The sequence below is a fragment of the Podarcis muralis genome, chromosome 1 (assembly GCF_964188315.1).
Source record: "Podarcis muralis chromosome 1, rPodMur119.hap1.1, whole genome shotgun sequence".
Classification (NCBI taxonomy): domain Eukaryota; kingdom Metazoa; phylum Chordata; class Lepidosauria; order Squamata; family Lacertidae; genus Podarcis; species Podarcis muralis.
Window position 1 is genome coordinate 89,894,756 of NC_135655.1, and position 17,369 is coordinate 89,912,124.

A 17,369-nucleotide genomic window follows, 5' to 3' on the forward strand; every position below is an offset into this window, starting at 1 on the left:
TCATCTGAGACCAAACAGGGTCAGGATGCCCTTTCCACTTGGGCAGACACGAGCTGCATCTTTATTTAAAAGATTCCTACTACACAGGCCCTTTGAGCAGTGTCAAATCAATGTTTACATAGAACCTGGAATGGCTGGGGTTGGGGAGGTGGTAGTGGACCCATAATTCATTCATATTAACTCCATAGTTGTTGTTGTTTTTCTCTTTGGAGGTTTAACAGTTACTCTACTGTGTGCTGACATTGGCCAGGCTGCAAAATAGCTGCCAGGATTCCCCTGCGACTCTTAGAACAAGGCTGCTATGGAACCTTGAACTCTTTCTACACCATCATCTCTGATTTTACTCCTCTCTCAACAGCCCTGGCAGCCAGGTGGTTTTCAGAGGGATGGAGATGATAGATGCTAGATAGATAGATGCTAGATAGATAGATGATAGATGATAGATAGATAGATAGATAGATAGATAGATAGATGATAGATAGATAGATAGATAGATAGATAGATAGATAGATAGATGATGATAGATAGATAGATAGATAGATAGATAGATAGATAGATAGATATAGATAGATAGATAGATAGATAGATAGATAGATAGATAGATGATAGATAGATAGATAGATGATAGATAGATAGATAGATAGATAGATAGATAGATGATAGATAGATAGATAGATAGATAGATAGATAGATGATAGATAGATAGATAGATAGATAGATAGATAGATAGATGATAGATAGATGATAGATAGATAGATAATGATGATAGATAGATAGATAGATGATAGATATAGATAGATAGATGATGATAGATAGATAGATAGATAGATAGATAGATAGATAGATAGATAGATAGATAGATGATAGATAGATAATAGATAGATATAGAGATATAAATCTTCTGTATTCTTTCGCTTTTGTTCACTGTGCAGTTCAAGCAGTTTCCAAATATTCCTCTTGTGCTGACAAGACCACAGTGAAAAGAAGGGTTGGGGATGTTCTATAGCTAAGTTTTTATTCCTCCTAATAAAGTCAAAAGGGTCAGGGAGTGCCCAATCCCTCTTGCATTTTTATTTACATTGCCTGGACCCACCTTTAATAATAATAATGAATGCATTCAGGGACCCATTTCCTAATTTTGCACCATATTATATTTATATTTATTATATTTGTATGGTGGTATGGCTTCTCTTGCAACCCAACTTAGATCAGACTGTGACCTGGTCGTGAGTTCCAACCCACCAATGGAAGACTGGTGTTCTAGGGCATGGTTTGAGGGCATTAGGCTACCATCTTGTTGAAGCTAAGCAGGTCTGGGTCAGGTTGGTTCAATGCCTGTGAACCACATATATGCTGCTTTGGGTTTCATGGCGGAAGGAAAGCAGGATCTAAATGTAGAGTTGAGAGGTCATACAAATGCATTAGTCAGTTTATCATTTGTGTGCAGTGAATTTCCCAACTGCTTTACAGCTCTCAGATAATCACACTGTTAACTTTGGGGACGGGCAATAAATACCAAGGCTTGTAGCTTTCAGCCACTGTAGGTGTTCTGCGGTCTTTGCAGACCTCTTTAATGAAGTGGGGGGAAATGCACATCAGTGGGGCCACAAATGATGATAAGTAAGGCCAATTAAGTCTCTTTCAGTGGGACCACAGCCACATATCCTTTCCAGTTCTTACTCCTTAAAGAGTTCACATTGGTTCTCACCCCAACTAAAGAATCATGGCAAGAAAAATTGATGGACTTTGCAGAACTGGCAAAACTGACATATAAGCTATGGGACAAGGATAACTGTGACTTTAAAGATGAATGGGAACCCTTTACAAAGTATTTGAAGACGCAACAAAGCGAACTGGACTCCTTGGCTGGCTTTGAATAAACATTCACAAACTTTTTATTGATAATAATCAGCTAAATAGTTTGAGGATCTATACAACTTTGTAACATGCAGAAAACAGCATTCCCAGAGAAACCAAAGACTGGAACTAAGGGAAGCCGGGGGGTGGAGCTGGGTGGGTTTTGTGTGGGAGGGTGGGGGGAGGGAGGAAAAATGGGGGGGGAATAAGGATGATTTGTTTTTGGATAATATGTTTTGTTTTAATTTTGAATTTTTTTATTTTTTTTTAAAGAGTTCACATTGGTGCTTTGCTTGCCTGTTCCACTCTTAGATAAATATTTCCAAGTTGGGATGTTTGTGTATATACCTTAGGGAAAGGTGCTGCTACTGCTGACAGTGGAAGCAGTTCTGGTCTGGGTTCCGCCAAGCTCTGTCGACTCTGATTTGCACTGGGATCCGAGTATTCCTTGGTGCTTCCTATAATCTCCCTGAGTTCAAAGAGCGCTTAGCTGCTTGTCTTTGTCAAAAACCCTGTTGGAGATCTTTTATGTCGAAGATGTAGGATTTCTCCAAATGGCTTTGATTATTTATTCATTCTCCTTCTCTGGTGTACGATAGTACAGATATCTCGAAGACCCCCTTGTTTGGCTCTGCACTTGCTCTGAAATGCATGGAGCTTTAGTGCTTTTGAAACTGTTTTGTGGGGCTTTCCCCCCCTTCTTTTTAATAAAATGAAGGAAGTTTTTTGAAGCCGTTTTTCTTCTTTTTCCTTCCACAGTGCCACAGCATCTTTTCCCAGCCTTCCATGCTCCTTTGCCAATTGACATGCGTCACCAGGAAGGAAGATACCATTATGAACCTCACTCTATCCATGCCATTCATGGGTAAGTTTTACCAGTTTGCTCTGGTGCTGTAGCCTCCTCCTTCCTGTGTTGGACTTTAATGACAGGAAAAAGAAAGAAATATGCTACAGCATATATAGCAAGGCCTTTCTGCAAGGGTAAGCATTCTATTCTTAGCTTCCTCAGAATCTATCTCTTTTGTCCTCTGTATAAATTTGTTAACTGGAATATTGACGACTCTACAGGTGTTATCAAATCGCAGAAATCACAGAGGTGTGTGTATCTTTATAGTTTGCCATTCAGCTGTGTAAATAGTTCCATTGCTGATTGCCACAGCTCTATAAGGTCCTTAATTTGCTCTTTCCACTTTCCAACAGAAATGGAATAAATCATACAGAAATATGCCAGAGAGATGGTGTGCTACAGCACATGCAACAATTCTACTCGCTTACTTGGGAGTATGTCCCATTGGTCTCAATAGGACTTACTTAGTAGACATGTGTAGAATGCTGTTAGTTGGCTTTCTTTCCAGCTTCTCAGATTCCAGGAGGTGCTGCTAAAGACTAGAAATCCGCAAAAGAAAGAAAGAAATTTGCCAAAGAAAGGCAGAAAACTGAAATTCTCAGGAAACTGAGTCCTGTGCTTTGGTACCACATTCTGCTATGTTTTCTAATCCCAGCTCAGGAGAAAGGTGGGAGATAAATAAATATAATGATAATGCTAGTAATAAAATGTTTTTCTGCTCTGCTGCTGCAGATTCTTGGCACATACACACGGGCATCTTTGTTCCTCCACTTCCAGTCAAATACAGGGCTTCACTGCCTTTCATAAGTTTTTTCAGTAGGCCCTCCTCTGTGTGCACCCCAGAGGCACAGCTACACTTTTAGGTGTTCATACTTTTGAAACTTACTCAGCAGCCAGTGATAGACAGCAAGTTACTCACTAGAGATGAAAATAAGACTTTGGAGAAAGAGGAGAAAATGTCTCTAGAGAGGGGTCAAAATCCTACTCTGGCTGTTTCCAAATCCAGCTGCAATCAGTGAAGAGAAAAATATGCCGTCTCCTAAGGACGTGATGAAGAGCAGCACAGCTGACAGTTTCCTCCCCCTTTCCTCTTCTGGAATGCCCTGTTTCCGGATATCCCCCTTTTTAAGCAGGAGAAGAACTGCTGTGAGGATGAAGGCGAGTCTGAAGGTCTGACAGCTGGGCAATTTCATGCAATGGGGAGTTGCGGAGGTCTTTGAAAAGGGTATTAACTGCTTCATTGTTGCCAAAAAATACCAGGCACAGCGCCTGGGACAAAATGTGCCTCCCTAGCTGGCCTGGAATATCCCTCACTGGATTTATCACTGCATGGTCAGCATGTTGATCACTGTAGGGAAATGCCCCCATCAAGAGGAGCTGAGGGGAGCAGTTCAATAATAAGACACCTCTATCATGTCAGTCAGTTTTAATGCAAGTCACTTTGAGTTCCCTTGGAAGCAACCGGCAAATCCAGTAAATAATAACAACAACATCCATGGCTTCTGAAACTAAAACCTAGGGGTTTCATAGTAATGGATTTGGAGCGGCAACAGGAAATGCTCTGATCTTTCAACTGTTTAAAACAAAGCAAAAACTATACATTGCTCTGGAGTTTCATTCCTTCCATGCAAAATGAAGCATCTAGGGTGGTAGTCAACTAAGAGTGGTCCCACTGAAATGAAGAAACATGACTAAGTTTGGTCCATTACATTCAGTGGCTCTCATTTGAGCAAATCTTAGTCAAATACCAATCATAGCATTCTAGGATAGCTCTCTGCTAGTGGGAATTGCAGGTTCTACAGCATGACGGTGAATTAACAGGTGTAACCCCTCATGGAGTCAAATGAGACTTACTCCCAGGTGAATAAGCATAGGCTTGCCACCTAGGTACTTGTAGATTGGGAACCACTCTGAGCTTGGATCTGCCCATCCTCTGGATCATTCAAAAGAGCAAGGTAACACGTTCATATCTAACCCAAGCTGAGCCAATGCATAGTACTAAAAAACAAGATGCATGCATCAACCTTGGGTCTTGTATTCAGTATAAATAACTCCTGTCTTGAGTTTGCCCTACTGCCAAGAAATGCCCTCATATTAACCTCTGTACCTAAGACTGTCTTAGACCAAGGTCATCTAAAGCAAAGAGATGGATGCTGTCCTCCAGTATCTTCATCTGATTGGGATCTTAGACTTTGGTTTCCTTTTTGCTGCTCTTTCCCCCAGCATCCCAGGGGTCAAGGATGCTACTAGATCCCCTGCATCCCAGGGGACAAGGATACCCTAGATTAGAGGGTTAAGTTATTCCATCATTACCACTTGGACTAAATCACCCTATAATTGAGCAGTTGTTTTTCCACATGCTGGATTATTGAGCTGTGTGGACTCTTTACCACCAAAAACATTGGGGCCTGCTAAATCAGGCCAGTGGCCCATCTAGTCCAGCATTGTGTTCTCACAGTGGGCAGCCAGATGCCCAAGGGAAGCCCATACATAATCAGGACCTGAGCACAACAGCACTCTCCCCACCTGCGATTCCAGCAATTTGTGTCCAGAGGCATAGTGCCTCAGACTCTGTGAAATCAGCAGCAAGATCTACCTGGGTTACATCAGTGATAATCCTACCAGCTGCCAGCCTCTGACCCTAACCCAACTCCCCAGAGGATTATACTGTACTCTTTCGTAGTAACTGACTTGGTTGAACGAACAATCAAAGGCATTAATGTCGGGTAAGATCAGTCTTTGCTCTCTGAAATCAAAACACAAAGGTTTGTTTAAACAAGTTTATTATTTTGCAGACTTAAAATTGCAGCCTTTTTCTTTTTTTAGCAACATGTTGTTTCTAACTTAATACTTCCCTACGTGACATAGAAGTTTACAGTTTATTTTGCTACTGGACAATCCATAACAAGAAGCAGTGCTTCCGGAGTTTGAAGTCAGAGGCCTTCTCTGTTTCCTTGGCAGAAACCTCTGGTGGAAGTGAGGGAGTGTAGCCTTTCTGGTTTCACATTGAAAACAAGAAGAACAGACTTATGGGCAAGGGTGGCTATCCTGTGGCCCTTCAGATGTTGTTGGACTACAGCTCCTTTAAATAGTGGGTTTCAGCTCTTTTTTTTACTGATAATTATATTCTTTTTTCCTTGAGGGTTTATTATGATCGAGCATTATATAAATCTTGTGAAATACATATCTCCACAAGTGCATTTCTAAATCCCGAAGCACCAATTTTTTAATGCACCGTGGTATGTTTTGTGAGCCAAGAACTGCCCTATAGAATTCAGGCTAGTTTTAACATTCCAATATGCACATTGGTCTGGGGTGTGTGGATCAGGTCAGCCTGAATCAGAATTCACTGAAATGTAATTCCACAAACCTCCATAGCCACAAATGGCACAGGCAGAAGGCTCTGGTGGTGACTTAGGCCTTGCATAGTCATATGGAAGGCCTTCTCCGTGGTCAGAGATGGTTTAAAAGTAGTGCGACCACACTGGGCACCAGCACCACAGGGGGCAACACAACAATGATGTAGAACAGAGCAAGAGAGGCGGGGCACCAAATTTTAGTGGTAGTTCCCTTGTGAAATTATCTCCTTTTGGAGGTGCAGTAGGCAAGTGCTGCCTTGCTGTTTCACCACTGGCTAAAAGCACATGCGTTTACTCAGGCATTCTCAGACGGTCAATCCTGAGTATCAAATTTTACTAAACCTTTGGATATCTTTTTCTAAATTTTAATTTGTTACAACTGTATCCGCTTATTTTTGTAAACTTGCTAGTTATAATTCCGATGAAAAGTTGTAGATAAGCGATTTCAAATAGGCTATCAGTGAAATAAATTAGCGGTTGTGCCTGTTTTTGCAGTGTCGTGTCACTGTCTGCGCAGGAGAAACCTCCTTACAGTATGTGCAGGAAGGAAAGAGGGCTTCCTATCTATTATAGTGTACACTGATACCATCCTGTGCTTTAGATCAGATTGGTAAACAGAGTGGCCACCACTGTGTAGGTTTTATGGATGCTACAGTAGGGGCTATTCTTGTTTCCTGGTGCCATGAGAGACAATAGAATTCTGCTGCAGAATTGATAGGGCTATCCTGTGCTTATACAGTGTACAAGAAAATCTCCTTATTCAAACAAAAGGAATATTTCTTATGATTATTCTACTTTAAACACAACAAGTGTGTGTGTGTGTGTGTGTGTGTGTGTGTGTGTGTGTGTGTGTGTGTGTGTTTACACAAGAATTCTAGTTCAAAACTAGCATATTTTCCCTGTGGAAAAGAAAGTAACAGTGCATACTCGGAAGAAAAATTGAGTCACCAAGCTTTGGCCTTATGATTAATATGATCAGAGCCTGACAGAGGGCCCCCCAATTCATCATGACCATATTCTAGCTGTCTACTTCCTTGCCTGTACCAAATGTATCTAATTACATGAACACTGCACAGCAAATTAAGTGTAGTCTCATTTGTTGTCAACCACAGAGTCTTATTATCTGCCTGCTGCTTTGTGTCAAAGGTTTGTTTTCTGACTGCTCAACGTGACACGGCTCTACATTCCCTTTCATCACTGTTTGCATATAACCTAATGAGCACAGGAGTTAGTTCATCACAGCTGTTGGGGACAGGAGCAGCGGGGTTCCGACAAGCGAGTCTGGTCGGGACAGAGCATAAGCATAGAAAGTTGCTGTCTGGGCTTTTGTGTATCTCTAAAGTGACCCTAAACTGGGACAGTCAACGTGGGACACATTTCTTAGTGTGCAGTATGGGGTATGAAGTTAACAGATTTGCAAAGCAGTATCTTCAGCTGAGAGGGAGAGAGAGAGAGAGAGAGAGTTTCCAGAAAGCATCTCTTAGGCAGGAGAAAACTATGAAGTGACTAATTCTGTGCCCAATGAGCTGGGCAAATGAATGTCTCTCTTCAGACATTGTTCTATGCAGGCAAGTAAACACACATGGGGAACAGCAGTGGAGAGTTCCTTCATGCATCCAGTTGAATGCATTGTAATAAGTTTCACTGTGAATAAGTTTTGCACACTCCTCTGCTGGCTATAAGTAAATTCCCGTGTCACAAATGCTTTTCAGACCCATCTAAAGAGGAGACCGCTGAAAACGGTAGGCTTGGTGGAGGATGTTAATAGAAGAACCAACACAAGGGTTCCTCCCTTGACAGATACTCTCTTGACAGTATCATGCCCATTTAATTCTGTGGGACTGCCAATCTAAAATTCACCCTAGACAATTTAGAATTAAATGCCTCCCAAAAGCGTGAAATTATATCAGGATCTGCCGAGGTAGCCTTGGGAGCTCTGTTCTGTCCCTCACTTTTAGTTTGCGTTTCTTACTCAATTTCATTTGTTCTCCTGGCCCACCCACTCCCCAAAAAACTTCTGAAGAAAAACCCCTAACTCAGCTATTTAAAGAAAAAGAAAAAAGTCTGCTGACAATCCTGGAGCCCTGAGGGCTCAGGCGTCTAAGCTCCATGCTAGAGCTTGACTTAGCAAGAGACTTCTTCAAAGCAGCTTCTTTCCTGTGGTTAAAAGTTGTCAGACACTATGAAATGTAACAAGAAAGATAGCATTGTGTTTTTTTGGGGGGAGCAGGTGGGAATTGATACCCTGGCATGTTTTAGGATGCAGCCTCAGCACTGTTGTTTTTATTCAGACGGAATTACAAAGATGCAGGGGTACATACCTGGTAGAAATCCTCATTCGGTGGCGGTGGGGGGGGGAGTCCCTCAAATTTCCCCATAGTTTTTCCTCTGTTCCACCCCACCCCAGTCAATAAAACAGCTGTGTAAGTCAATTAATATAAAAAGAAAACAGACAGGGATTCGTCTTCGAACCTGTTACCTTGGCTTTGTGCAGGAGAAAAGTGGAAATGGGGAGGTTACAGTGGTACCTCGGGTTACATACGCTTCAGGTTACAGACTCTGTTAACCCAGAAATAGTGCTTCAGGTTAAGCACTTTGCTTCAAGATGAGAACAGAAATCATGCTCTGGCGGCGCGGCAGCAGCAGGAGGCCCCATTAGCTAGAGTGGTGCTTCAGGTTAAGAACAGTTTCAGGTTAAGTACAGACCTCCGGAATGAATTAAGCACTTAACCTGAGGTACCACTGTATATGCTTTTAACAGGGACTTTGGGGGTCAGTGTCTTCTGCATGACAATGTTTTACACACACACACACACACACACACACCAGCTGTAAAGAAGAGCAGAGCCAGCCCAAAGGCTCCTCCAAGTAACATGTTTATTAAGCATTCTCCCTGATTTACCTGCCCAAAGCTTGCACATAGCTTAGGAGATATTTGCTCTTTATTGAGCATTCAGATTTGTTTGCAGGGATGTTGTACAACAGTGAGCGTTCATCTAGATTCGTTTGTACAGAGGCCATACATCTCCCATCAATTTATCATTATCTCAAACATCTTAGTGCATTTTGCCACCAGTTCCTAACCACAGAAAAATCTATTTTTTAAAGTGCAAAAGAAGATTTAATCTAAATTTCTCCTCAAAAGAAAGTGACAGCCCTGAGGTAACCTGAGACATTTTGCTGCCTGAGACTGCAGCACAAATGGCTGCTCCCTCCCAGCTAAGTCAAGGTGTTTGGCATGCAAGGCCAGCCACTTCCCACAAAGACCTCTTCCTTTCCCTGGAAGCAACAATTTTTAATAATAATAATAATAGTAATAAATAAAATTACTAATAATTTACTACAATGTCACGACATCCAAAATCAGCCACCCGAGGCAGCTGCCTCACTCTGCCTAATAGTAGGGCCAGTGCTAGAGAAGAGCAAACAGCAGAGCAGATGAGTTGGAGTGATCCAAGAAGGCCATGGGATTCAAATCTCAATAAAAGACTGTGCAGTTTGGGGATGAGCCATAAGTGTGAGCAAGCCCTAATGTTAGACTGCTGAAGAGTGCCGGGGGGGGAGGGAATTGTGGGTTATTCTCTAAATGTTACATTCCCTAAATAAGTTTTGGGTGTGGTTTTTTTCTGTACACAGTCTCTACAAACTGAGTAGCTGAGGAAAGGGGGAAGGTTACTCTATATAATTTCTGAATAGTTGAACTCTGTGTGTCAGATTTACACCTGAGCCATTATAGTTTCTATCTGCAGTTACAATAAGAGTACAGCAGTGTATTGCCCCAAGCAGTCTACTGAACTTTGATCTGAGGGAGGATTAAGATGCAGCCCTGTGCACTGACTAAAGGAATAAGCTCCATTGAAGACTGTAAGTGAATAATATTCTACTGCCTAACACAAAGACATGGATCTGTAAACATGAAGTGGGCACACACTACTTTGAATGCCCAAGAATTTAGAGATACACAGCTACCTTTCATGTCCAATGGGAAGTAAAAAATTCCTGCTGTATGGGTGATAGATATGACTACCTGTAAAAATGTGCAATATAAAGTGTGATTCCCAGGGTGAATGCTATCTCCAGATACTGTAAACTGTCCTGCCATTGTTGTCTTGTCCCAGTGTGGCAATCTGTGACCAGATTCAGATGTAATTCTAAACCATAGTTTTGTGGCAGATGAACAAACCTCAGGCTTTCATATTCCCGCCCTTTCTTCTCCAGGGTGGCCGCAAGGAAGAGATCAGAAACAACCACTTCTATATTCAACTGACCACTGAATGTTGTTTTGACCAAAGTGAGGCTGCTGTTAGTTTTAATAAACCACAGTTTGATCTTGGATTGTTTGGACAAACCATTGTTTAAACTAACCATAGCTTTTCCCATTCAGTCAAATCACAAACTGTGGTTAGTTGAAAGTGGAAACAGTTGCTTTCAACTTCCTCTTCATGACTATTCCAGAGGAGGAGGTGATCGGAAGCATCTGTTGCTCCTTGGGGCTACAACAGAGAAAGAGTAGGGAGATGTATTGCACACAAATCACTAAACTATGGTTTAATGTTATGTCCGATTGCAATTACGTTGTTTAAATATATTTGATGGAAAAGATATTTGTCATAGGGAAAATGAACATAATTCAAAGCAGCTTCTGATGTTAATTTTTGTCATATTGATCTTTAAAAACCTCTCTTCAAATCTTAAGCTGTTTTCCAGGCTTCTCTGAATAAATGCCCCAAAATATGGAATTAGCACAACTAACATATATGTATCTTATGGTAATGACATTGGCTAGGCTCTTATGACACCTCTTACGATCTATATCAGCAAAAGTTAATTTAGAAGCACTCACTGTTGAATTATTTTTCTTGATATTGATTCAGTGTTTTATCCAACTAAGATATACTCAGAGTAGATTCATTGATATCAATGGACTTAAACTAATCTTGTCCATTAATTCCAACCGGTCTACTTTGAGTCAGATACAGCCTTTGAAATAGTTTCCAAATTATATCCTACGTATTCTGAATTTTGTGTGTGTGTGTCTTATATGGGTGATCCAATTGTACACTTGATTTCCATTGTGTGAGGGAGAGTGGGAGGTGTGCTGCCAAGACTGCCTCTCCCGCCCCACCTCTCCCAAGCCTCCTCCTCCTCTCTTCTCAGTCCTCATGTATTGGAAAGCAAAGGTCTGAAGCAAGGGGCCTTATTGTATAGAAAGGGATTTAAGCAACGGTCAGCAAAGTTTTTGTGGCTTGGGCCGGTTCATGGTCCCGCAGACACCGCAGTGGGCCAGAGTGTGTGTGTGCATGTGCATGCACAAACACTATTTCGAGTGCGGAGGAGTCGTGCACAGCTTCCCATTGGCTGCAGGAGCTTCCCACAGCCAATGGGAAGCCAGCCAGCATCGCGGAAGGCGGTCCCCGCTCTGCTCCGCGCCGGTTTAGTGCTGTGCACAGGAGCCGACCAAGCAGGCGGCAGGGGTCCCCGGGCGGGCAGCGGGGGTCCACGGGCTGGTTAAATGACCCCCATGGGCCGCTTGTGGCCCATGGGCCTTAGGTTGCTGACCTCTGGATTAAAGAGTAGGCTCCCTACTGCACACATTCAGACTTATGGAGAATGAGCAAAAAGAAGACTGGGAGACAGGGCTTGACAGCACTTTCACTGGTGAAAACAAAAACTCACATACAAGCTGAACACCCAAGTAGGGCTATGACATCTACCCTCCCCTTTTTAAAGCCAAGCAATTGGCGTGATGTGAAGTACTTTCCAACCTTATTGATTTCAGCAGCAACTTTCCACACTCCTCCAAGCTGAAATCAATTGCTGTAACAGGATCCTTATGATCTTTGCTTATCTACAATTATATCTGCATCTGCATGTTAAATTGGCTAAGTAATTTGTATTTTGAAATAAATTTCCAGGACAGAAAAAGTCCCTCCCCCAGCATACTAGACAGGCGCTTATTCTTACTGTGTTTGTTGTATCACCGTATCACTTTCAACCTCTAGTGGGAACTTTACGTTACACCAGTCTTCCTTTCTAGCTGCCTCTGTTCATTTTATAGGTCTCTTTTCCCTTCCATATGTTGGGTGTACATTACTGCTATCAGTTTATCGAATGGTATAACTATTAATTGGGCAGCATTCCCTATTATGATCTCCCAGATTTGGTCTGTGGGGACAAACCTTATATTTGGCAAATTAGGTTACAGTTAGCACATAACCTTGTACACACAGGCTTTCCTTGGGAAAAATCTGTTTGGAGTTTTTTGTGTCTAGTCCATTACATCAAAAGGACATATTTCTGTCAAAAAAATATGACTTATCTAGTATCCACAGGCAGATAAAAAAGGAACACACCTGTCTTTAAAGTCACTTTTTATAAAATGAAACTTATAAGCCAGTTTAACTTCATAACGCACATTTTGACGACGCCACAGTGCTCACTCTTATGTACCTTTCTACAGGATTTGCTTTTAAGTCTTTGGCTTTTTTGATCGATGTTTCTTTGCTTCTTTAGAGCTGGAAGTTCATCCAAACTCAAAGTTAGCAATTGAATGTGCAAAGAGTTGTTTTCTTGTAGCTGTTTGGTCAATCTCATGACATTTGGTAAAATCTACACCACTCACTAGGGCTTTCTATGAAGCTGCCATTAGATAATGTAGACTTAAACTAGTTCTGCTACCAGTTTCTCCCCCTAGGGACCCCTGGAAATTGTAGTCCTGAGAGAGAGAGAGAGAGAGAGAGAGAGAGAGAGAGAGAGAGAGAGAGAGCGCGCAGGGGTCTTTAAGAGATAATTTTTTGCTCCATGTCGTCAAACTACTATTCTTAAGCTTTTTGAGGGGAAGCCTCAGCCATTACAATGGTATAAATGTTATCTAAGGCTTCACACCTCACACTTACCTGGAAGTAAGTCCCATTGAATGCAAAGAGACCTACTTCTGAATAGACATGCATACTGTAAGTCTGCTGTAAGTCTGTATGATAAATAGGCCCATTATCACTGTTGTTTAATCTTTGTTTACATTACTCATTTAGTAAGGGCGAGAGTAATGGAGAACAGAAGTTAGATGACCGATAAAACCAGGGAAGTACCTTGTGACCTACATACAAATATCATTGTACAGTGGTGCCTCACAAGACAAAATTAATCCATTCCGCGAGTCTCTTCGTCTTGCGGTTTTTTCATCTTGCGAAGCACGGCTATTAGCGGCTATTAGCGGCTTAGCGGCTATTAACGGCTTAGCGGCTATTAACGGCTTAGCAGCTTTAAGAAAAAGGAAACAAACTCGCATCTTGCGAAGCAAGCCCATAGGGAAATTCGTCTTGCGGAACGACTCAAAAAACGGAAAACCCTTTCGTCTAGCGAGTTTTTCGTCTTGCGAGGCATTCGTCTTGCGGGGCACCACTGTATGTACTGCATTTCTTGAGAGATGGAGTAAAAGGAAATAAATTGTTTATGTGTATTTCATTGTTATGTGATCTCTATTGAGCTCTGTTCCATCTCTGACTTAGTGCTAGTAGCTATTTGGTAATCCACTGGAGGACATCTTTTTTATTATTTCTTTCCATTTATAGCTCTCTCTAAAAGCACAAGTTCAGAGTGGCTTACATTTTTTTCAAAAAGTAAAACAGTAAGATAAAATATACTAGAGGTATAAATATACAGCTAAAATGACCCTTAACATATGTCAGTACACTAGAACGTAGTCTAAATAACAGCCATTTGCGTTATTGTACAGGCTGATTTGATGGCTGCAAAGTGTGTGTGTGTGTGTGTGTGTGTGTGTGTGTGTGTGTATATATATATTTATAGGAACTCAAACACTGAGATCCTGCTCTGTTCCAGTAACAAGAAGCCGAAAGCACCAGCCTGAAGATGACGAGTGAGACCTCGTCGAAACGTCGCCTAGACACCCCAACTTTTACACGGGAAGACACCCGAGGACACCAAAACCTGCATATATATATATATATATATATATATATATATATATATATATATGAGAAAGAGAAAAGATGACAGCCAACCTTCCAGTGATAGGAGAAAAAACATTCATAGCTACTGCCACTGCCTACATGGGATGTTGCTGTGGTTCTCATGGTATAATCAACACATATAGTTCTAGCTGCCCATGTTTTTTGTTCTGTGATCAAAAATATAATGCTCAAAACAGCTTACAACCATTAATATATTTTTTTAAAGATATTTATTGTAGTTTTACAAAAGGAAAACATAGGTTTACAAAATAGAGAAAATTATAACAAAGATTAACAGACTAAAAAACACACATAGAAAAACAAGAGAATAAAAAAAGATACAAAATACAAAAAGCAAATAGCTGAGGAAAAAAAAGAAATTTAAAAAGAAAATATATCCATTTTTCAATATCTTTGGGCTCATTTACTTGTTTCCTTGACCTCCTCACACCTCCCCTTTTTGTATTCCCATTTACAAAAACATTTCAGCAAATCCTTACCCTCTTTTATTTATCTTTACTCTATATCTTAGCTTATAATAACTGTATATTTTCATCCATTATCCATCCAAATTTGCATGTTCTTATTACACTTGTAGTCAATACCACTTATTTTCAATCCAACATCATATTAACATGACTCTTCTCCCTGGTCTCGGATTCTGCCAGTCATTTCTGCCAATTCCATATAGTCTATCACCTTCGTCTGCCATTCTTCCAGTGTGGGTAAATCTTGTGTCTTCCAATACTTTGCAATCAGTATTCTTGCTGCTGTTGTTGCATACATAAAATAAGTTCTATCCTTCTTTGGCACCAATTGGCCGACTATGCCCAAGAGGAAGGCCTCTGGTTTCTTCAGGAAGGTATATTTAAATACCTTTTTCATTTCATTATAGATCATTAATAAATCACAAAATCACAATCATAATTTCACAATAACCGCAATAACAAAGCAGCAACATATAGCAAATGTAACAGCATACAAAAAAACAACAACAAAAAACAACCCACCATACCCATACTATAAATGTAGCAACATTACATATCCTGGCAGTAGCAGAAATATAAGGGAGTCTGAAGAGTTTGATTTTCATCTCAGGCAATCAAGATTCTGTTCAGGGAAGCACAGAAAAGTTTCCCCCACTTCAAACATCATGTTGACCACAGTGATAGTATTAGAAGGGCAGGGGTAACTGGGCATCCCCAGGCCAACACACTTTCCCTCTGTACACAAGTAATGTGCCAAGAGGAGTTCATGTCAGGCCACAAACCAAAGCAGACATGTTAATTTGTGTGACATCAGAGCTCATGTAGACCTGTGTGGTATTAAGTTCTGTGTCCTTCAACTATACTTCTTTAATGGATACAGTGTCTGTTTTCTATGTATGTGTACAGATTGCTGATTTGTATTTTTGTGTGTGCCAAATACTGAAGCTTATTTGCCTTCTGCACATATTTCTGCAGAACAAAGTTTGTTTTGAGAGAGGGAAAGCTCACAATTTGATTTAGTATGACTTAGTTGGGTTTTTTAAAAACAAAATTGTTTTAGAATGAGATGTTGCTTGACAATTAGAAATATACAATTAGAATGTGAAACTAAAACACAATATTTAGTCTGTGTTTTAGATTTGCAAAGATGCTGTGTTGGAATTTGGTGGAGTTATACCAACAGAACCAACAGAAATGGTGAAGTCACTGGAACCCATGGTTCAGTCAATAAGTGTGCAGTCAGTCACAAACAGAAGAACGTGGTCTTCTCCAGAAGATCCCCATGCAGTTCCATGCTGCAAAACATCTGAAAGGAGGAAGAGATGAGTCAATCCAATTAGACTATGTGGCTTGAAAGATCCTACAGGCTGCAGTCTAGTGCTGGGCCACCCAAGTGGTTGTGGTTAAAAGCAGGCCTGATTTGGCAGAGGTCTGGCTCTGAATGCTCTGCCAGAATTTCATTGAACAAAACATGCTCTTGGGGAAAAAATTAAAAACAGAGTTGGGTGCCCATCAGGCTAATCGTCTCCATATCTGCACTATGTTTTGGCTCTTCCAAATGATTTCAAGTGGGTGTCTGGAGGCCTCTAATTTGATGCCAAGCCAGAGGTACATCATTGTACATTCCATGCACCAGATACTGATTAGGCACAAGATAGTGCCTTGAACTAGGTACTCGATTGCTATTTTAAGAATTGATATGAAAATGGGCTAATAACACAAAACATGACACATTTAGACTGCACTCATAAGCATGCTTACTTGGGAATACATTTCATTGAAGTCAGCAGAACTTATGATAATTGGTCTGAGATTGCTCTGCCGTTCTATTTCTTCTGATATGGTCTCCTGTACATAGTTGGCAACCTTCCCTTTTTTTGCGGGAAATTCCCTTATTCCAGCGCTGCTTCCCGCTGCTATCCCGGATTGTTAGATATCCCGTAGACTGTCCCCAGGACAGGTGAGGCTGCTGGTCCCTTATTTTCGAGGCTGCTGATCCCTTATTTTCAAATCTGAAAGTTGACAGCTATGCTCCTGTAACAGCTGCTGCATCTATTTAAGCAATCTTCCTCAATATGGTTTCTTAAAGTTCTTTAGATGCTTGTTCTGTACAAGCCAAATGAGGGCTAGGGAGCGGCTGACCAAGTACCTCACTTAAAAAACCTCTAATAAGATCCCACAGGGTGACCACATGTGCCAAATGATTGCTGGTAGAGCAAGGGATGCAAACTTGTGGTTAATAAACAAATAACATAAAAAGGGCCACTTTTGAAGTTAGTTTTTTACTTCACAGCTAAACTTTAAAATCTGTCTCTTTGCTTCTTCATCATTGTGCTTGCATCTCCTCTTAGCTTCATGGGACTCTACCATGTGTTAAATTTCAGATTTAACAACTTTAAGGATGCTTTTGTCACTGTATGCTTTGAGGCATAAAATAACTCATCATGAATATTTCTCATGACAATCATAAGAGAAATGCATTGCAAAAGAAGGCCATAAGAGTAACCATGCCCATCAGACCAGCATATTCTCTGTCTCTCTCTCTGACTCTCTCTGTCTCTGACAGTGGCAAGAACCGGGTACATTAAATTAGAAGGTGTTTCAAAAGACCTAGCTGGCTTATCCTGCCAATTTGGGCCTGCAGAATATAGTCTGCAATGAATCCCCTCCACAAATGATGATTAGTGCAGAGGAACTCCATGCACAGTGGGCAGGAAATCAGCAGAACAAGGAATGAATGAGAAGAGACGGGTGTGGGGGGTGTTGATTGGCCAGCCTGGCTGCCTAATTTACTCCACTTCCTCTTCCCCCAGCTCATTCACGTCATTTGATGGGCGTGCTCCTC

The 17,369-nt window shown here is 41.1% G+C and overlaps 1 protein-coding gene across 4 annotated transcripts in view; it reads left to right on the forward strand.

Moving 5' to 3' along the window:
* Window positions 1-17,369, forward strand: part of GLI2 (GLI family zinc finger 2) — a 192,844-nt gene that overhangs the window by 128,253 nt on the left and 47,222 nt on the right. The window contains exon 3 of one of the 4 annotated variants that reach the window (XM_028742935.2): window positions 2,617-2,722. The exons of 1 other annotated variant lie outside the window; for it this stretch is intronic. In XM_028742935.2, coding sequence (XP_028598768.2) covers window positions 2,617-2,722 — 106 coding nt within the window. 2 more of the 4 variants (XM_028742951.2, XM_028742945.2) reach the window with 2 other exon arrangements.